The sequence below is a fragment of the Bombus impatiens genome, unplaced genomic scaffold, assembly GCF_000188095.3.
Source record: "Bombus impatiens unplaced genomic scaffold, BIMP_2.2 scf_0217, whole genome shotgun sequence".
In the NCBI taxonomy this organism is placed as follows: domain Eukaryota; kingdom Metazoa; phylum Arthropoda; class Insecta; order Hymenoptera; family Apidae; genus Bombus; species Bombus impatiens.
In genome coordinates this window covers 2,857,491-2,880,896 of record NT_176636.1, presented here as the reverse complement: position 1 = coordinate 2,880,896, position 23,406 = coordinate 2,857,491, and the positions used below count along the sequence as shown (strand labels likewise).

Genomic DNA, 23,406 nt, shown 5'->3' with positions numbered 1-23,406 from the left:
TTTTCAAGAGAAATATTATGTTATATTTAATAATAATATTAATGATATTTTATTACGTTTCGTTATACTTAATACGATTTTAATACAACAATTTATCATATTATAATTTTTATGTTACACAGGAAAATGTTAGAAAAACTCACGAATGTTTCAATTTATAGTAACTCGAAATTTGATCGTCAAATGTAGGTGGAATGAAAAATTAATCGAGTTAAAAATACTATATCAACCGAACTGGACTCGACTTATCAACTAGACTCAAAGTTAATTCAGGCACGATTCAGCATAAAAGAAAGTTAAATTAAACTCGATGTCACAGTTGTTACGTCGAACGTGTCATGGTCAATCTAAGTAAAATGGCGTGGCCCTATGTGACCCAACTTTCTTATCAAAAAGTTTCAGGGTACGTGTAACGTGGCCACACATATACAAACAGCGAGTCAACTATATGTTTACTACGTGTGTGTACATCGTTGCTTGTGCAATACAGAATGCCATCTTTTTTATTTTAGTTACTTATTATTATATTATTATAGTTAGTTATTTAGTTGCACAGTTACTATTTCTTTTTTTCTTTTTTCTTTTTTTGAAGGACCAATATTTTTTATACATTTTCCAAAAACCTTTACTGATCACAGCGTTTTCTTTTAACATGTCAGAAATCATTTCATCTTCATTAAAAAAAATTTGTCCCACTTACGTAAACCTTCCCGAGTTCACGTTTAAAGGACCGTACTTTGGAGGGTAGTTTCAGCCCTTAAACTTGAGTTACTACAGCTAAAAAAAAAAAAAAAAGAAGAAATACGAATCTACTATCTATGGTTGTTTAGTCAGGCTCACATAGTTTCATCCAAATCGGAGCCAGTACGTGGCATGAGTGACATCGATCTTTTGTACTGTTCGTAAAATATGCAAGTGACCTTGAAGTACAAAGAAACGTTTCCGATTGGACAATTAGGCCAAAGCTTGATCATGCTTTTCAGCCTATGCATTTAACGTGGTATTGAGCTATAAACCTACGAATAATTTAACATTTCTTTTTTCGCATTTTCTGACAGTGTATATAATAATTTTAGAAATATACACATACACAGAAGCCTATGTTTTAACACGTTAAATTAAAGAAATGATATCTGTATGAATTAAAAATTTAAGATCCTGCTTCCTTTAAACCACATTTTACAAATTGGTTTTTTGCAATATCTTAAGATTTACTTGTTCTTTGTACGATCGATAGATCTTGTTGACGAGTTCCAGATGATGATGACCCAGCAAGAGACTTATGACACGTTTATGGAACATTCTATTCTTTCTTATTTAAGCAGTTAAGCGAATTCACTTGAGATTCGCGTGTTCGCTGTTGCAGTTGTATTATGTAAATTACGTTACATAATCAGATTCCGAGAGTCACTTTCCTCGTATGTGGGGAAAGAGTATTTCTAGTTTTTTTTTTTTTTTTATAAATTACACATTTGCATAAGCACGTGCACCGTAAAACAAATTTCGTCTCTTCTTTTCAGAGTTAGTTTACGTACACTCGTGCATTTATGCCAAACGTTCTTAATTAAAGTTGATTAACCGTTAATTCCGCGATCATACAGGTTTTTTGCTTGGCATAAACGATATCGCTGTTAGCGTCATAATCTAATTATGTCAATGGAACGTAATTAAGAAAAGGAATAATTTTAGATCAGTTACAAGTTTCTTTTAAAACTAGACAGTAGATGTATGGAATTTTACAAAAAGACACAAACATTATAAACATATTTTTGAGATGTAATCAACAGGACGATAAAAATGCTTAACCCCAAAAGTAAATGTTCGTTTCATCAATTAATTTGATGCTCAACGACATGGATCGTTAAGTTTCATTTTAGAAAGAGATAAAGAGAGTAACCATTTGAAACAACGAATCATTTTAACTGCACAATTTGTTGTATGTTTATCTTAAAAAATCCTATCAACTATGAGCAAATGGAAAGAAAACAATTTTGAGAGCAAGCGTTGTCGTATTGCGAAATAATGTTTGTTATTCAAATGCGTGCGAAACACGACATTTAAAATGCAAATTATTTGTTATTTTATTTAAAGTAGCTAATTCTCTACGTAACAATAGCCTCTATTTCAAATAAGATTTGCACGGAAAATTCATTTCGAATCTCATTTATCTCGTTTCAAATAGAGTATCACATACTTCGCACTTAATTCTTAAAATTTACTACAAAACCAATTTTAATAAAAATCGTCCTAGAAGCCTTCCAGGGAATGACCCAATAAAATTACACTAAATCCTACTACGAACAACCGAAAATGTGACTTATCATATCCTTTTTCCTATGTTCACTTGCTAAAGAAGATCAGTCATGGATGTCCTCCATTTACGATCACAATTGTGGCATCGCGAAATTCGAGCGGAACGGTGGCACCCAAGGATACCGACACGACTGAACAGAGAGAAAGAAAGAGAGAGAGACAGAGCAGGCGTCATAATTCTCCGCCGCCTATAAATACGGGGCGAAATTGAAAATCGATCAGACGATAGCCTCGTACGCCGATGGTACTTACCGTTCCAGAATAATGGGCGCCAGGCGTGGTTGTTTCGGGTGCCGCGAACGCTGGAGTCCCGGCTGGTCCGGACAATAATTCTCCGGATGCTCTCAGTTCCGCGCTGACACCTAAATCCGCGATCTTGATGCGACCGTCGCTATCTACCAACAGGTTGCTCGGCTTTATGTCACGATGGACTATCCTCTGGTAGTGCACTAAACAACAACAGCGACAATGCAAGGTCAATGAACTTTAAGAACACCCATGCGATATATTAAATATAATTATTATAATTATTAAATATAATTATTAACCCACTGTCCGCGAAGCGTCGCCTCGCAGAAGCCTATTTGAAGTTTATCAGTCCAGTTGCATCCAATTAATCCGCGCACGGGACAAAGAGAGTGCCGAGACGCGTGCAAATGCATATCGACGAAGATCCTGGAAATCATTTATTGAATAAGTCTAAAAGTATTTTAATATGAATTCTAAGTATAACCTTAGTGTTCCTTTACTTTTATTTCGGCAATTAAGATCCACAATTCTCAACAGGAACATAAATAGAAATCTATTTATTACTTCCTTTGTTCCTAGACCTTGTAACCTAAAACATTTTCTGCGTAATAGCGGTCTTCCTTCTATCACCAAGCGCGGATTATTACGCGCGCTGCGACTGCTTTTTTTTATTTCCATTTTAATCCAAATAATTTTTACCTTTTTCCTCTGTTATAAAGAATGTAAGATGCGATGTTTGCGAAGTAACATTGAACAGTAAATAATTTTCGATAAACTCCATGAAGAATTCGGATGTCGTTTACTGCATCTACGAGCGACCGCGCGCGGTGATAGGGACCAGTCGTGTTAAGTACAGCCATGAAGCAAATGAGTTAAACACGGCGATACGTTTACGCCACAATCGTGTTCCAATTGTCGATGTACGAAGCGCGAAGTAAAATACATTTTGTATCGCTATGAAAATATCAAACGATGACGAGGAGGCATTGACTTATCACCACGTTTCATTGTATCGCTGTAGTCTGCGTCTCGCCACTGACATCGTGTTATGACGCGAGGTTACAACGTACTGACGTAATGTTAACGCCAATCGTCACGACGAAGACGGCTTCGCTGCGGTTTCGAGGACAGGTGTGCGTTACAATGACCGCCGAATGGAAGCTTCAAGCTACTCTCAGCATCGTTGCATCTAATACGAGTGTACGAAGCTTGACCTCGTGGACTGTGGGCCTGAGCCTCGTTTCTATTGAACCGACGTCGAGCAACTTTCTGTTGTTGCTCCTATTACTTGAAAAGACAGCCGCTTGATCGTTGCTTCAGCGTGGACAAAAATGTCTCTATAGGTTGTGGCTGTTCGTCGGAAATTTCTTGCAACTTAGCACGGGCAGCAACAAGAGGCGACAAAAGGTTGCTCGATGTTGCTTCGGTAGAGACGAGGCTTTAGATTGCAGATTTTTATGCATCCATGAATAATTTGAATGTGTAAAAATATTCAGAGAATGTATTCTGTAAAAGAGCAGACAAAACATGCAACGTAAACTTCTGACTATATTATGTACACGTGAAAGAAATCTGGTTTCGCTTCTTCAGTATTCATAACAATATAAATTTGCATAAGAATTCGTGATCTAGTAATTATACTGGGTGTCACAAGATATTAGGTGGTCGATTTGAAACATTGAAACAATGAAAATAGTTCTTGTACGAAACTATCTTTCGAGGCTTATTTTTCAAGCTATAAATAATTGTGTTACGCGCTAAGGTTAAAGTATTTGATAAAGTAACAATGTGACATATTTGAATAAATAACAAAATAAAACACTTGAAGCATTTTTACCAAATTTACTTGAATTTAAATTGTTTCTTAGATTCTCTGTGGTTAGCCAACGTATTTAATTAAGTCTTCGTAAATGACTTACGATACTCGACGCCCATTACAACGTCACGAAAATTCTTCCTGGCAGTCTCCTCGTCGAGTGGTTTATCGGTAGGCACCTGAAGTACCTCGCCCCTCTGGACCAATTCGAAAACAAGGTAAAGGTTGTCCTCGTCCGGATCGTCGAGAACCTCCACCAGTTTCACGACATTTAGGTGATCCAATTTCTTCAACAACGCGATCTCCCTGTAGACCTTCGCCAAAGGGTTAGCCGCACCCTTCTTTCCCGGAGCCATTCTACCGAAGATTCCCGCCTTCTTCATCAGTTTCTTCTTGCTGAGAATCTTCATCGCGTAGTGAGTCTCGTCCTCCTCGTTGTAAACTAGCTTTAACGTCACGAAAATTCTTCCTGGCAGTCTCCTCGTCGAGTGGTTTATCGGTAGGCACCTGAAGTACCTCGCCCCTCTGGACCAATTCGAAAACAAGGTAAAGGTTGTCCTCGTCCGGATCGTCGAGAACCTCCACCAGTTTCACGACATTTAGGTGATCCAATTTCTTCAACAACGCGATCTCCCTGTAGACCTTCGCCAAAGGGTTAGCCGCACCCTTCTTTCCCGGAGCCATTCTACCGAAGATTCCCGCCTTCTTCATCAGTTTCTTCTTGCTGAGAATCTTCATCGCGTAGTGAGTCTCGTCCTCCTCGTTGTAAACTAGCTTTACGATCCCGTAGGAACCCTATAACATGAGAAATAAAAAAAAAAAAAAGAAAGAAAGGATATGAGATCGTCGACACTAGAATACCTGGAAATGGAAGAATTTAAATTTAGCCGAATTTCTCTTTATTTGACACGGTTTTACTGTTGCAGAGGATCGTATGCAGTTCTATGCTACGAAAAGACACGTTCTTTTTATTTTAGCCAATCGATGGATGATTATTCAAAGATTCTGGAAATAGAAGGACTAAAATTTTAAAAGAATCTTAAAGAACTGACACAGTTTTTTTTATTGTTGCAGGTATAATTATGGTTCTGTGTTTCGATAATCGTTTGTCTTCTTAGTAAACTGACATGTAAATATTACAAATTTTTGGAACAAATTTCTCCTGGTTTGACACAGTTTTATTGTTGCGAAGAATTATACAACTCTGTGCTTCGGAAAAACTTGTTTCTTTTTTTTTTTTTTTTTTAGTAGACTGATAGGAAATTATTAAAAACTTCTGGAAATGACAAGATTCGAATTTAAAGGAATTAGAATATTTTCGCGTCTCCGAGGGGGAGGTTAAAGAACATATTTACAGTCAGTAAATTGAAAGACAATTATTGCGAGTACTTTAACCAATTATTTTTTAATTTCTTGGAACGAAAGGACTAGAATTTAAACAAATTTTCTTTAATTTAACAATTCTATTCTATTACCGCAGAATTTTCATTTTAGTTGCGTACTACGTAGATTCGTTTTGTTTTTAAACGAAACCCAAAGAAAGTATAAAAATTACTGAATTACAAGATAGTTCCTGAAAATTTCGTAATTTACTCTTTCAAAATTCCTGGAGAAGGAGGAACTTAAATTTAAGCGAATGTCATTTCGCTTTCACTTCACACAGCAGTTCATACATTTTCGCGAGAAATCTAAAGAAATCACATTTCTTTAACAGGTTGATAGTTAATTATAAAAAATTCCTAATTAGAAAAAACAATCTTCTCTATTTGAATATCGCATTCACGAAATAAAAAAAAAAAAGAAAACGTAGTTTGCAAGACAATACGAGTTCATTAAAGTTAAATTCCCGTCTTGTCGACGTCCACAGAAACTTTCTTTTCACACCATCTTTCTTTTACCCTTCGTTATTTCTTCTCCCATGGGAAAATCAAAAGAAAGAAACTAAAAAAGAAAAAAAAAGAAAAACAAGATACATCTTCCGGTAGAAGTGCTGCTTCTAATGGAAAGCACACGATGTACCTACACGTTCCGTAAACTTTGTACAATATTTTTTCATTTCCTTTATTTCACGGTTGTCGCGCATGATGTTTCCTCGGGATTAAAAAGATAGCGGTTGCAACCTCAAAAGTAGATGTCGACGAAAAACGAACATTGGACAGAAAAAAAAATACGACAAAACACAATTGTTTTGCACGAACCTTCATCAAATTAACAGTAACGTTGTTCTTTAACTTTCATGATATCGTAGCTGTTGTCTCGCAAGATTTTTATTCGCCGCTACCTTTTCTAGTTGGCCGTTGCCTCTTTGGTTTGACTTTTATGGCGCAGAAAACCATGGTACGTTCGAAACAGTGGCTTTCAATTTTCGATATTAATTACACTCGCAATTAACGATTTCTGGAAATTCTGCCGTACGTGCGGTCCTTTGTAAAGCCACAGGGTAACCAAAAATTGGATTTTAGTGATAACCGTAGCAAGACATCCTAAATTCATCGGAGAAGCTCAAGTGCTTTTGATTGCTTTGGAAATTTTTTTTTTGGGGGGAGGGGATGATAAGAAATTGAAGGTTTTTAAATTTACAGTTTCCAATTTCCAACACTTAGAACGACCAGTTCTTGGAAATTTTAAAGCCATTGTTAACTAAAATTGATATTGCAATTTCTTCCTTTCAGAATCCTTTTTACTCCTTTTGGAAATTTTCGATAATAAATTTAAATTTACACGGAGCACCCAGTTTTAAATTCTAATTACGTTCAGAGCGACCAGTTCTTGGAAGTCCTGGAGCCACTGTTAAATAAAAATTAGATTTAACTGATGATCTTCCTTTGACAATTCTTCTCATCGTCTCGACAATTTCTTTGTCGGATAAAGACGAATTGGCGGTCTTGAACACAGAGTTTCAATTTTCAACGTTGATTAATTGAACGAGTGATTATCGGTTCTTGGAAATTCTACAGCGTAGTTGGTAACTGGCGGTGTGTATATACAGGATGTATATACAGTATATGTAAAAAAGAAGTCGAAAATATAGAATACAAATTTTTCGTTTGAGGCTTCGTTTTCGAGAAAATCGACTTTGAATTTTCGCTCGGTACGCGTGCACTTTATCGCGTCTCGTTATAACGGATCTCACTGTAGATCTTTGTCTCGATTGACGTTATTTTTTTAATTTTTAAAATTTTTGAATTTTTAAATTTTTAAATTTTCAAATTTTTAAATATTTAAATTTTTAAATTTTTAAATTTTCAAATATTTAAATTTTTAAATATTTAAATTTTTAAATATTTAAATTTTTAAATATTTAAATTTTAAAATTTTAAAATTTTTAAATATTTAAATATTTAAATTTTTAAATTTTTAAATTTGTATTCTATATTTTCGTCTTCTTTGGGGGTGATTCTATGCGAAAAAAGAAGTCGAAAATATAGAATAACGATTTTTCGTTCGAGGCTTTGTTTTAGAGAAAATCGACTTTGAATTTTCGCTCGGTACGCGTGCACTTTATCGCGTCTCGTTATAACGGATCTCATTGTAGATCGTTGTTTCGATTGACGTTATTTTTTTAATTTTTAAAATTTTTAAATTTTTAAATATTTAAATTTTTAAATTTTTAAATTTTTAAATTTTCAAATATTTAAATTTTTAAATATTTAAATTTTTAAATATTTAAATTTTTAAATATTTAAATTTTAAAATTTTAAAATTTTTAAATATTTAAATATTTAAATTTTTAAATTTTTAAATTTGTATTCTATATTTTCGTCTTCTTTTTTCGCGTAGAATCACCCCCTTTCCGCTTATACCACCAGTTACCAACCACCCTGTATAACTCCTCGTAAAGTCATAGATTAACAAAAATTAGATTTTATTAGCAATCTTCGATCCTAATGGAGAATCCTTTCCATTACTTCGGAAAATTTCGCGTCCGCTGGACAGCAGTTGATGCTCGAAGGTTTCAATTTCCCATATCAATCGCATCCGTGATTATCGATTTTCGGATATTTCGTGACATATACGAAATAAATGATCGATCACAAACTACTAAATTTCATGAGTGATTTTCGCATAAAAAACCTTTTTCGCTGATCTAAACAATTTATTGTCGAATAAAATATACATGTTGGCAAATTTAATAGATATAAATAAATAGAAACAAAACGGTACAAATAATACGAGGAATAATCTTTGAAAGCGTTCTCTGTGCAGATTTTCTGTGAACTCAGTTGTTTATCCGCATCTCTTCAAAGTGATATATATTATTGATATATACTACTGGTTTCCGAGAACTCGTAAATTGTATATCGTGTTCCACGAAACGTTCGTAGGAATGAAAAGAATTTCATGAAAATATTCAGATAAACGAATTAAAAAGTTTTACGTATTTTATTCCTCACGGCGATGCTTTACTGGTCGTGGAATAAAAAAATTTCACTTCTGTTTAGTCTCGCTAAATACGCAGCAGTACTTTATATTAATTGTCGGACATGCTATGAATATTTCAAACAATATAATAATTCGTGAAAGTCTGTAAAAGCAACAGAAATGTCATATATGTTTCATAAATTTATTTTTCATTGCTTTAACTAATTATTTTTTACCAATATGCTTCTTTATTCGAGAAGCTGAAATTATTATTATTCTCTTAATAAACAAGACGATCAATCGATCTTTTCGAACAATGTCTAACTTAAAGTTGCAATTTTTTGTCATCATTGTACTTTTATCATTCTCGTCGCTCTTTTTATTGATATAATTGACATTTCGTTCGTCATTAACAGCGTTATTATTTCTCGTTGTCATTAGAAATTCCTCTGAACTAATTTTTACCATTGTTCGTATCAACATTCCCAATATCGTTACAAAATAGACCAACGTGGCATAAATATCGCTCCATCAAACTCGACAAGCTCCATCGTACAATGTACACTTGAAATATAAAATTTCCAATTTGCCAGGTTGCAGTTGGCCGAGTATCTGGCAGAAATTTGATCTCGATCTGCACTTTGTAGCTGAGAAAGAGCAGTAAAGTGACCGAGGCGAAGATCGAATCGAAACCGACGTTCAGCTTAAGAGCGTGAAACGACGACTCTCCTCACAGAGTAAACTCTCCTTGCCTCCTGCCTTATACTTTCTTAGCTCGATCCTAGAGATACCTGGGATTCACCTCGCTACACCGACGAACGAAATTTTCCAACTTCTAACCAAACCACGCCCCGTTCTGTCGACTTCCGTCTAATTTTCGCGACGTTCGTGTCGTACGGAGGATCACGCACGAATGGAATTCCACGTTCGATCTATGAAAATCAGTTTTTCGTTGTGAGGCAAACGATGGCTACTCTTGTCGATCGGCACTGACTACTTAGGATCCAGCATAACTATGCATATGGAGGGAGCATGGTTTGGAGGGGCAGAAAATTGGGCAGGAGGAACGAAACGTGCAATTTGAAAATGGTGAAAATTCTCAGTGAAACTGGACACCAAGAAACTGTTAGAATGTAGGTGCAATAGAAGTGTAGAATCTGCGAAGCTGATAGGTCGCAGATTTTTTATTCTTCCACTTGCCTAACCCATTTTTTGTGCCCAATTGCATTAGTCTTATTTTATTTGGAAAACGAAAGAACGCACAATACGTGCACTTTGGAAATGGTGAAACTTCGCATACAAACTAGGCGCCAGGAAACTGTTAGCAATAAAAGTGTAGAATCTACGGAGATGATATGTCGCAGATTTTTTATTCTTTCGTCGCGCTTCTTTTTTCGTGCTGAATTGTGTTATTTTTATTTTAGTTGGAAAGTGAGATATTTTTATTTTGCCTGGCAAGCGATAGAAGGAGCAAAACGAGCAATTTGGCAAAAATGAAAATTCAAACTGGATGCCAAGAATCTTTTTAGATGTAGGTGTAATATGGGATGATTTTATATTTCTCCATTTATATGATTCTGCTACGACTCATAACGAGATAACATTGAAACGAGAATACGCATACTAATAAACAGTTCTTGTCGTTTTGTTATCTTCGAACTGAAGATACTTTTTAACGCTAGAAAGATATAACTAGATAGAAAATGACGGAAAAATCAGCGTGTAACATTCTAACGCAACATTCTTAATAGAATTAAAATAATCAAATAACTGAAGCAATTTCTATCGAAGTAATGGCAAGTGCAATCAAGAAAATCTAAGCTCTGTAGCAATATATTCATCGGCTGTTTCTTATGCAGAGAAAGAATTTTATCACGAAGCAAGTGTAATGGAAAGGAGAATGAATGGTAATTTAGAAAATTGGAGCAATTTATGCTATGTCGCGACATCATCTCGAAGTGAAGAAAAGGAAAAAGAAAAAGAAAGTAAAGAAAGAAGAAAACAGACCAAACCACAATCCTCTCTGCCTTTACCATGTTTTTTCTACGTCTACCGTCAACTAAAAATCATTTGATAATTACATTTTTCACGTTCGGAAATCATCTTTTCAATGATTTCGCGTGAAATAAATGTAACAAATGTCATAATTCATTTTTGATTAATGTGCAATAATATCGAATAATAATCGTAACGACACAGCGCGACGTTATTGAAAATAATAAATCACGCTTCAAAGTAATCTCGTGTGATCGATCAGAATATTTAATCGGTTTCGATGGCAAATAATACGCTAACGCGTGATTTTCCACGCGCCCGCGGCACAGTTCCCGATACTGTTCAATTAAACGCGATTAAAGCGAATCGCCGTGCATCGAAACTGGCCTCAAAATTTCTCGCGATTAATGAGTTTCACCGGACTAAACTCCCGTGGGAAACGGAACACGGTTTGCCGGGGAAGAACAAAAATTACGACCGATCCCGTTGGAGAATATTTCATTTATGGTTGCCTCTCATTTACATATTCAGTTTCGTTCTATTACAGCTACTTTACGTGGGTAGCTCGCGATAAGGGCAAAAAGTAGAATTTCCTTTAGTGAATATTAAGGAAGGAATATTCGTCTGGTTGTTCCATTAACGAGATATGTATAAGGGAAGTTAAATTAAAAATTTCAAAATGCAAGATGCCCAAAATGCGCATTATATTAAAAAAATGTATAAAAAGGTAGCCAAAGAGTAGTGTTTCTATAGGTAAAACCATATTTTCCATGGCGTTCTACTTGCTTAATTATATTCTCACAAATATGAATTAGTATTACATACATGAGTTCCCATTTAGCCTCAAAGTTAATAAAAGCGAAACACATTGGTGTTTTTTAAACCGGTGAACTTGAAAAATTAAAGAATTAAATTGCTGGACTTTTGGAAAATATTTTAATTAATTACGAATATCGTGGATACTTCTATGTTATGTTTGTAATTTATTTGGTGACGTGAAGACCGACCTAAACCTGTGTTTGTGAATTGGTTACACGAATTAATTTAGAGTTGACTTTGAGATTAATAAAAATGAACTATAAAAATGAACATAAAGCTTTGAGGTACAGTGGACTTTGAAAATCTTACAAATCATAGAAACAGTCACATAACGGATAGAAACTTACCTGGCCAATATTATCCAATAATTTATACTGATTCAGCTGAAGAGCTCCCTGTCTGTTATCGATAGAAACTCTCCTACTCTCTCTCAAAGGTCTTCTCCTATTCCTGGGACTTCCCTGAGGACTCCCATAGGGCGAGTAAGGACAGTACGGATAAATAGGTCTCGCAGATACGTTTCCACTATCCCCAAGGAACCTTTGACTCGTCCCAATTTCTCCAGGTGAAACTGTCTTCCTCGCGTTGCAGCTGTCAACAGCTTCGCCGGACGTCAATGTCTGATTATCTCCAGAAACGCTGCTTTTCAACGTGAAGACACTCGAAGACTTGTTCAGAGACGCGTTCATTGATACCGCCGATGACATCATTGTTGCAGCCACGTCTTCCTGCTTTGAAATTTGAAACGATATCCTTCTGTCCAAATGCAACTCGCCATCGGATCTATCTTCAGATTGGGTGGATAACAACTGATACATCTTAATCGATCGTGGAAGAACATCGAATTGAATATCGTTTTTCACGGATTGTTGTACCGTTTCCTCTCTGGTTTGCAGAGCGGCCAACTTATTTTGAGATGCTTCGTTGGCTCTAGACGCGACAGTTTTGTGTCTTTCAGCGTTCGTGTCTTTTGATCGATCAAAAGACTCGTCAAATTTATTGACGAGCCTGTTGATGTCTCGTACACTGGAACTGAGAAACGTTGTCGCTGTGGAACGTGCGACTGGTTGAGTCGGACTCTTCGAGGTTGGAGATATCGAGAGACGGTTGGCCGAATCGCTGAGAGAAGAATCGAAGAGGGCTGACGAGTCTTGGTGTTTGATGGTTGATATGCCTGACGTGTCTTTTAGGCAGATACGTTGATCCGCAGGATCTCCGAGAAGGCCACAGCGCATGGAGAAGTCTTCTGATGAACAGAAAAGAAGCTTCAGATATAACTTATTTTTGTACGATAAACACGTAAAATATCACAACTTAGTAAGTTATCGCGAAAAACTATAAAAATATAAAGGTACGAAAATTCTATAAGCCAACCAATCGTTATGCACCGCAACTTACCCGAGCTAACCCTCTTCACAAGACTACAAAGATTATCCAAGCTCTCCTGTCTGGAAGGGACCTCATCCCTAAGAACTTCCCTAACCTCCTCAATATTTGGCATCTCGAGTCCAGCCCCAGATAGCTTCCTGTGAACTTCGGTCGTAGGCATCCTTCCAACTTCACCGTCTTTAGCCAAACTCTCCTCGGCTCTGCCCAAAATCACCCTCGAGTTCAACCGTTTAGGACCGGTAGAAGATCTTCGTCTCTCTTTTAAAAACGACGACAAATCTTGCAAAACATCCGCGGACGACGAGTTTCTTCTATCCTCGTCAAAAGTTCCCAAATTACTTCCGTATCCGCTACTCTCCCTTCTAGGTCTGACGATCTTTGGACTCCTAGACCTAAGTATCTCTCGAAGAGTGGGCAGACCTTCAGGTTCCTCCAGGAACAGAGCACTGTCCTTTCTAACCTCAACGATTTCTTGATCAGAAATATCTTCGGGGCTTGATGGAATTCTGAAGGAATCTTCGCGATCTATAGACCTCAATGTGGCTTCTTCCGAAGGTAACTTGATGGTCACTTTGCTTTCCAAATCTGCGAATCCTTCTGGTAGTTGTCTGTCCAGGTCATTTAATTTGTCTAAATGTGGCGATTTTTTTAGTAGACCTAAGTTATCGGTTGGTAGAGTGGTCTGTTTTGGGGAACAAGAGGATTTCTTGACAATGTTTGGAGATTGAGAGTCTCGTTTTATCTGTGGGTATTGGAGCCTAATGGGGTCGTTGGCTTTTGTTTCGAATCTTCGAATCGAAGAATATTGGTCGGTCGAAGCGCTGGAGTGTAATGGGAAAATTTGTTTGATGTTTGTGGAAGTACCCAGAGGATCGTCAAGTGAGGCGTCCCTTGGAGACGGTGTGGCCACTGTCAACGACTTGGTGATCGAACTTGGCGATTCTTCGTCGATCGCGCTGTGCCTGAAAAACGAAAACATCTTTGAAGCACGTTTTTGTCGGCGACTACATATTGTTTTGAAGAATGAGATGAATTTCAATGGATCGAATTATGTTCCATTTTTCCATTCTTTTGGTAGTTTCCTTCTATTCGTTGGAATAATTAATTACATCTTTTGTACCTTTCGGTTAAAGATGGCTCCATTGAATACTAAGTCTCATTAATATAATGAATAACTGATCGTTTAAATAATCTTACAACACGAAATACGTATACACTTCCGTCAAACATCTTGCAATTTCTTCTATGTACTCGAATTTGTGTCAAATATTACAAATATGATTATGACTGTCATTAGAGTATTAATGAAATTGCAAAATATTTCGTCTAACACATATGATATATTCGTAAAAACTGTGTACGACTATTCTTTCAATATTTTCGCGAGCCTGTGCATATTTCTAATACTTATGAATCGAGGTGTATATATTCGAGCAAATAGCGTTGAACGATCAGTGGCAAATACGTATAAACGACAGGCGTGGGTTCGACGATTTCAATCGGTTCGAGATCTCTCGTTTTACACGATCGAGAGAAGCAGATCGCGTTTTGAACCGGTGACGAGACTGTCAACGATAGGTACTAGGTTGAATTGAATTTTCCTCGAAAACCAGCCTGGCCAACTTTTTCGAGCATTCGCTCCAAAGTCCACCGAAACAACAATCCGATCTGCGTTTGACATTTAATCGCCGCTTCGAGCCCGGCCTCGCCTCGTTTCTCAACGCCACTCTACTGACGAACTGATGGAAATGCTCTCGCAGCAAATTTTTACCGACCACTTTCTTTTTCCTTTCTCTTTTACTATTTTTAGATGCGTGAAACTATAGCAGTGATTTTTATTCATCATCTACATTATATTGTTTGTGTTATATATTATATTATCTAATCTGTTACAAAATCACTGAATCGCTTTCCTAACTCAAATAAGTAGCATTCTTATTTTTTTTCTCTTCTAGTTTTTCTATTCTCTTTTCTTGTAACGAATTAGTTATTTTATAAAGAATCACAAAGAGGCGAGTGAAAGAATGATCACTCGATGAAAACCTTCAGATTTGATTATTTTGTATCAAATAGAAAGATATACAGGGTGGTTGGTAACTGGTAGTACAAGCGGAAAGGGGGTGATTCTACGCGAGGTGATTCTACTACAGGATGTATATACAGTATATGTAAAAAAGAAGTCGAAAATATAGAATACAAATTTTTCGTTTGAGGCTTCGTTTTCGAGAAAATCGACTTTGAATTTTCGCTCGGTACGCGTGCACTTTATCGCGTCTCGTTATAACGGATCTCACTGTAGATCTTTGTCTCGATTGACGTTATTTTTTTAATTTTAAAAATTTTTAAATTTTTAAATTTTTAAATTTTCAAATTTTTAAATATTTAAATTTTTAAATATTTAAATTTTTAAATTTTTAAATTTTCAAATATTTAAATTTTCAAATATTTAAATTTTTAAATATTTAAATTTTTAAATATTTAAATTTTTAAATATTTAAATTTTTAAATATTTAAATCTAAAAATTTAAAAATTTTTAAATTTTTATTCTATATTTTCCGCTTCTTTTTTCGCGTAGAATCACCCCCTTTCCGCTTGTATCGCCAGTTATCAACCACCCTGTATATAGAGAATATATGGAAGCAAAAGTTCCGCAAGTTCTCTGTACAGCGTTTCTCTGAAAACCATTTCACAACATAGCGTTTCCAAGCGACCGAACATAGAAAGAAAACAAAATTCTAAAAAAAGCAACGCTTTTCTATCAAATCCGTGAAAATACAACAAGATATCGAGTTTCTGATAGAATTGCACCGTATGTCCGAAAACCATTGGTTTCTCTAACAATCCAAAGAAGTTTCAGTCTCCGGGGAGTGTGAAGCTCATTAAATCCGCGACGAGGAGATTTGTGTCGCCCCGGCGTATGTTCCTTAGAGGGTCGGCGATTTGCAATTGAGATCGTGCCGGTTAAAATGACGAAAATATGAAATTTAAACGACGCTCTATACTATTGGCGACGGAATTGTTTGAAGCTCGACGTACAACGAGCTTCGAGAGCAAAAGACATTCCCTTTGTCCGACGCAAATTAACGTAGTTCTTAAAAGACTCGCTACGCTCCAGTAGCTATGTCATCTGTTTCTCAATTTACTTTGAATTTTTTGACATCCCGAAGTTTACATTTTAATTCTACCAGCATCCAAGAAATTTTCGGATATTCGCGTTACAATAGTTTTTCCTTCACAATTGCTTGCTCGAACGAGTATTTCGCACATTTTTGAATACATCAACCTATCAAGCTATCTCCTACTAAGAAACTAAAGAGCGGACCGCTTTCCTTTCAATTTTCAACAGTAAAGTGTTGAGCGATTGCTTTAAGAGACGTTGAACCAGAAAAATCCCGTTTTTTCCATCCTACACGTACAAAAGCTCGATCTGACTTGGAAATAACGTCCGCAAGGCGAATCAATTGTTCGGTTCGAACTAGGCCAATGAATACGACTGACAACGAGATCTGCATTCGCGGAGGATCGCACAGTTATATATCAGCTTGCTCGTTCATCACGCCGCGTATCTAGTTGAATTAGAACAGCTTTGAACTCGCTGACAATTAGTTACGGCCACTTCTCCATAGCCAATTGACATCTCAATCGCCACTAACGCGTCCTATACTTTGAGAATCGGTATTTCCACGATTTGGATAATTCAAATTTCAGGATTTCGCCAAATGTACGTAATCTCGAATGCAGGACTTGGTTTTGTAGGTCTTGGACTTGTTACTTGGCTTCTGTAGCATAGTAGATACCATGAAATCGGATTCATTTTGCTGATGTGCAAACGTGGATGATGAATGCATGAAGTGAATGGAAGGAAGATGTTAGGAAGATTAATATTTAGTAGAATTTTATGCATTGTATGTTGAATAGATTTTGAAAGACGCTTATTATATTACATTGATTTTCTTTTGTATAATATTACGGTATAATGTTATCGGCTGTATAATTGTTATCGGCTTACGTAAAGCGCTTTTTCTTCTCATTTGACCATGTCAATACAGAACTACATTGTAAAGTGTATAGCATTGTAATGTAATACTGAATGTTACAATGCAAGTAATACACTGTTCTGTATAATAATAACGTTTAGTACGGTAGAAATATGTATTTCACGAGAAGCTCCAGAAATCCTGCGATGATTTTTACGAAGATTCAAGAACAAACTTGAAAATTGAAATGGAATAACCGACGAAACAATTGAAATCGGATAACGAATAAACGAATGAGAAATTGAAATTCGATAACGAAAGATTGAATCAACAACTAAAATTTCGTTCTTTACTTTTACAAAGATTTATTCGGCCAAACTGAAACACAGCGAACGAGATCAGAAACGAAAAAGATTCGATCGGTTACGCGACGCACGTATGTCTCGCGTAACTGCATTCCGCTGTAACATGGAATGCGCCAGTCGTTTCACGGTTTTTGCACAGTTGCGACATACAGCTTGCTACGGTGAATAATACACTGTCGCGATCAAAAAATCATCGTGTTGCCTAAATAGGAAACGCGGTTAATACGAGGGAGAAATCGATACGTTAATTTGCCGATAAATTATCGACGATCGACACGAGAATACAAGACGATCTTCCTTCTTACTGTTTCACATTTCTTTTTTCATTCGCTTTTAATTGCTGTAACGAGTCTTTTTCTTCGTTGGACAAACGTTAGATCCGCGTATACGCGAATGATATTCATAAATCAGACAGGTGCAAAGAAGTCGTGATGCACATTCCGTGTCCGTTACGTGCTCGTCGTACGTAAGTACAAGCTCGATCAGACGTTTACGCTCCTTTGTTCTTGCAACCGACGTGTCTTTCTCTTGGCAAATTTTTCGCAATGACGTATAGTACCGATGAAAAGTTTCGTGACGCTGCCGGATTTTTCTTGTAATTTTTCATTGTATTAGATCTCTGCTATTTTTCAATGTATTTCCATTATAGAAATAATGGACGCACAACATTTTACATTTTATATTGTTTTATCGAATTACGTATGATCCATTTCGTTCTATCAGGATAAAGATTACAACGTTCGATAGATTAGGTTTCACGTTTTGTATAAAGCTACGTCGTTGTAAAAGACGCGTCTGTAAAAGAAACATACTTTTCGGCTAACCTAATATTTGTTGGTTTCTTCCTTCAGCTCGTATCTTTTATTGTAATTTTTATCGTACGTAGATATGGAAGAACTATACAGCCATTTTATTTCATTTGTAACCACGACTACATCTACTTAAGATCAATTTAAAAACAGCCACATCTAAAACACGTCCATGTAAAATTCACGAGAAGATACATAGTTTTTTTACAAAAGCAACGAAATCGTTTACACAAAAAGTAACGAATAAACTGGACGTGTTCGGATAAGTAACTCATTAGTTCGACTAATTAGCGTTAACAAGTTTCTTTGTACATCGCTCATGGATTGATCCAATCGATTAACGTCTCTGCTGTAAATCATCTTCCATTTGCAGCGTTTGTCAAGGAGGCGAGTGAAACATGCTGCAAGCGAAGGACGCAAACGTCTTATGGAGGGCAATTCCCTTTGGGGAATTGGTTCCGTGTAAGTACTGTATATATAACGATAATTTACGAAGCCCCTTAGGAAATTGGACGGTGATTTCGATGCCTGTGCTTACGATATCCACCGCGAAATACGATCCGATCGGCTCCGAGTATCTGGCCAACATGATCTTAACAAGCTCGTAGTATTCGAAACGAAGGTGACATAAGTATCGAATAGTGTGGCGGATAAGATAGAAAATCGTTAAAGAGGATCGTTAAAAATAAATGGCGTAGAGATTGAAATTACATAGGAAATATGGAAGGTGAAGGCTGTAAGGGAAGAACGCGATGACTACAGCTTGCGTATCTTATCATTTTCACTCCGCTAACCTTTGTAAACGTCGGGCTTCATGACATTTTCCATAGCAATAAATTTCTATTACCGCGTATCAGCATACAACTTCGTACGTACGGCTATAAATAAAATTCTAATTGCGAGTTGTCAGCGTTTATTTCACGCAACACATAATTCAAAAAGTTTCCACTATGGCGAGGCGAGGCATGTCGTAAAGTGACGTCGCTTTTCTGACCTCGTTCACGCCTGCCAGAAGCTTCTGCCGCGTCACCGAGATAATTTCTAACGATGGAATAATAATTAACATCGACGTCAACAGTGCAGATCCGTTCAGATGTGTCGAATAATTTAGTCGGGCGACGACTAATCAATTGCTGTTGCTAACTAAACAGTTCAAGTACATAGAAAGTGAATTGGTACGCAGTTTAGTTACGAGTTTAGTTGGTTAATAACAAGGTAAAAGAAGAAGCCTGGTGAGGTAGAAAAGTTTCATGAAATGCAACTATCCGATTAAATTGTTTCGCTACAAACAACTCGATTCAATTTTCAAATTTCTAAATCGATCGTCTTTAAGCGATCTTGTTCAGACGCGCAATCACCATCCAATGATTCGATCGAGTGACGAGCCAATTACAATTATAAGGCAACTACTATTGAAGTTTAGTTAGGTATTGGAGTTTAGTACGTAGAAAGTAACCGGAATTAGTAGAGTTTAGTAACAAGTTTAGTCGGTTAGTAGCGAGTATGGTGGAAGCACCCTATAGAACCAGGCAAACCTAATCAAATGGATCTACTCGATTAAATCGTTTTATCGATCTACTCGACTAAATTTCAGCGCCCACACGCAACAAGTTAGCAAATTACTCGTCACTCGACTAAACGGTTGTACGCGATTAAACGAACCTTAACGTTTGACGTTTGAATTTGACCTCCTGCCTCATGTGGACGCGTACAGACAAACGAGACAAACAAGGCGGTATCGTTGCATGCGTGGGATTACGCGTAAACATGTCGCAATTTCGATTAAAAAGAATGTTCGTCAAGGCCTTGTCAGCCGTCTGGAAATATCACCGTTTAATTAATCGACGTGCTCGTGGGTGGTGACGCCGTGATCAGAAAGCTGGATCACTCGCAAGGAATACCAATTGCAAGATGTTCGAGTCGTTCTAAACTAGACACTTCGATGATCTTAGCGTAGAAGAACATCTATTTCGTTTGCTGTTTAATTTATTATTTAATCCTTCAACATCTACGTTTCGTTTTACGTATACAGATAGTAAAATGTGGTAATAAAATATAAATAGCAAAATAGACTGTGGATAGTTAGGCAAATTCATAAATTTATTTTCATAAATGCAATTAATAAAAATGCAACTTAGGTAAACGATTTATATTATAAAGGAAATGTGTATAGGAACTTTGCACGAAAATACGCAAAGTACAGTGTTTCCTATAATACTTACCACGTGAAACTAGCTATAGCTAGGTAAAATAATTTTCTACCGAGACACCACTTTTTTGTATCCTCCAAGATACGAATTTGCATAAAAATTCGCAGTCTATCGATTATGGTGCTAATGAAATTTCGAACGTTTCCTACGACACATCGTACATAAAGATTCTATCGCGGGAAAACATTTTGAGGTCTCGTTAATGCTGTAACGAAACACGGCTATCGCGATGATATTGATCAAATTTATGGCGAATCTGAAAATGTATATAAACGTCACAAGATATTTATTGGAAGGAACGCAATATATTCATAAACCACGATATTTAGTCGGACCATCTTCCATACTAATTGTACGTTTAATATCACTGTTCATACTGTAGATGTCTTAATTTTAGGTATACTTTTTTTTATTATCTCGTTACAGTGCTAACGAAATTTCAATATCGTTTAAATTTTCTGCGTCAAGTGTTCGAATATTTTTGTGAGCTACCGTATCTGTTACTTTACACCTGGATTCCAGTTTCGTCAATTCGATTTTGCTTTTTGCCGCAACGTCGTCCTTCGTCGTCGATGAGCGTAAAAACAGTAGAACACCGAGGATAAGATGCGTTTTATTAAAAGCGTACTATTGGTTTGGCAACTAAGTGATTGCGGATTTTGTCATTAGGTGGTATCGACAAAATCCGCAATCGCTTAGTTGCCACCCCAATAACTTCTCACTGCTCAAATACTATCGTGACGTATCTATAGCGAATACGCGAACACTTTTACGAGTTGTTGCATAAAGATAATGGGGAATAGAAAATACCGCTTGATTCTCATCGACCAGTCATGTTTACCAAGTCCAAGTGGATCGCTTTATTTATACAAATTGTTCGAGCCTAAGGGACAATTTTCCTAAAACGTTCCAAGAATTCAGACGATATTTTCTTTTCTTATTCGCACTTCGGCTCGAGAACGCCCACGAACGTATGGAAATTTCAGTATTCATAAGCACGGTCACGATCGATCTTTTCTCCAACGAACACGTGTAACGTCCATGAGGCATTTACTCGTTTCATTTCTCCGATGTTTCTTTTCCTGCACTGACTCAAGTTTAAGTACTATCGTGACATGAAATATCGAATTTGAGGAGAAAGCCGAGGGTCGCGCTAATTGCGCGTGTTTCCGCCGGAAACTGCACGACCTGGTGCGCCAACTATGCGAGGAATCATGCAATATAAGGCTGCACGTGATCCATTATGTCCATAGAAATAGAGTTCTTCTTACGATAAAACGTCTGGTCGGTGGTTTTCGTTATCGCGTTATTACAAGTGTATTCGAATAATCTTGTTCCAGCGAGGAGAAGAACAATTATGCAGTTTACGTGATTATTTCTTTCTCCGTCGGAGTAGAAGGGAACTAATTCTACGTGAATACGAGCTACGATTCCTTTGGAAGATGAAGAAAAGTGGATTTGAAAAAATCAGAGAAACAATTATTCTGTGTGATTACAAATTGCATTTAAATGTAATCTTCTTGCGAAAAAGAAGTGAGTCGTTTTGCCTGATTATGGCTGACACTTAAGTAATTCTTCCAAGCGACGATCGATTTTAATCCTTTCCCTTTGAAAAAGGCGACCTGCTACGATAACGACTAGGATTTCAATAATCTTTTTGCGAAGAAAAGAAAACAGAATTTTCTAGGTACAACTGCGATCGAAGATTCGAATAAAAATTAAAAATTAGATTATTCGTAATACGGAACATTGCGATTTAAAACATTGTATTTTCTAGCTAAATATTAATTAGCAAAAGCGTCGTTAAATATTATAACTAATAGAAACGATACGAATAACAAACGACAAACGATAACCTCGAAGCTGTAACTTTATTATACGGGACATCGATAGTGCTTACGACATATTGGCAAAGGAAAGCGTGTCTTTCGACGACGTTGACATCAGCGAATGTCAAATAACGTTCATCCTCGATCGGGCACATTTTGGCGATATTACGTCATTAGTGACCTTGATGCTTGGTAGATTGATTAATGTCGCGTCGCTCCAAATAATGGAAGGCGGCCGGTGATCCAGCAAAAATGATAACGTTAATGGTCTTCGGCATGTAATATTCTTGAGAATTATTATTAAAATAAGCGTTAAATATTCTAGTATTATTAAGGTTAAATAAATATTAAAGATACTGGAAAAATTAAAGTAATTAGTAAAACGTTAAAATTCAACGAGAATGATAAATAACTACAACAGTTAAGATTTAAACGTTGGTAAAGTTGACGTGTTGTAACGTGTTTAAACACAATACGATAAATTACGCATATTATCGCAATTATACTAAATTAAATGAATTAATAAGTAACTACCAAATTAAAGGTTAAATGTTAACAAAATGATACAGCATCAAATAGAGATAAGATTGAAATTCTCGAAATCTTGATAACACTTATGCCACATATATATAATAATTATTCACACAATCGTGTTTCCATTTGAAGATAAATCGATATCAATTTTCAGCGTCAAAATCGCTTGTATATTTTTATCAATTGTCGAAATTAAAATAAAAAAGCCATTGCTCTGAGCACATACATAGTTTGCCAATTTAGCGACGAATAATGCTATTGATTCGAATACTTCGGTCTGCACTTATGCTCTGAGAAAACCAATTTCGAGGAACGCTATTGGTTCAGAACAATCTGTCAAAAAAGAACAAAGAATTTGAAGAAAAAGACGAAGCCGTCTCGTCGCGTATCGTTCTTGTGAACGCGACACGAACGTGAAAACCTGCAAACGTGGCCGTTTTTCTTTAAACCCTCCATCCAACTCTTTCGTTTCCCACCGGATGGCTGTCGCGTACAGGGAGAACTCCTGGTGCTCCTGTCCCGGCAAAAGATTTCTCTATCAGATCCACTAAACGTCCTCTGCAATATTTTCAATTTGAGATTTCGATATTTTGGAGCCAGTTTTGGTTATACCAAACTGATAACGATAATAATCACAATAATAATAATAATGATAATGATAACAATGATAACCGTACTTAACACTTTGACTGCCACGTTGGTCATATACGACCAGCTACGGTTTTTCCTGTGACGCCA

General features: G+C 36.5%; 1 protein-coding gene across 5 annotated transcripts in view; it reads right to left on the bottom strand.

Moving 5' to 3' along the window:
- The window catches only part of LOC100741781, a 91,852-nt gene that overhangs the window by 5,462 nt on the left and 62,984 nt on the right, over positions 1 to 23,406 (bottom strand). For 3 of the 5 annotated variants that reach the window (XM_033319850.1, XM_033319849.1, XM_033319851.1), the window contains 5 exons: positions 12,953 to 13,905; positions 11,902 to 12,800; positions 4,886 to 5,173; positions 4,482 to 4,557; positions 2,566 to 2,762 (listed from right to left, as the gene is read on the bottom strand). In XM_033319850.1, the coding sequence (XP_033175741.1) occupies positions 2,566 to 2,762; positions 4,482 to 4,557; positions 4,886 to 5,173; positions 11,902 to 12,800; positions 12,953 to 13,905 (2,413 nt within the window). Of the gene's footprint in view, positions 1 to 1,461; positions 2,502 to 2,565; positions 2,763 to 4,481; positions 4,558 to 4,885; positions 5,174 to 11,901; positions 12,801 to 12,952; positions 13,906 to 23,406 lie in introns of those variants that run through there. The other 2 variants (XM_033319853.1, XM_033319852.1) reach the window with 2 other exon arrangements.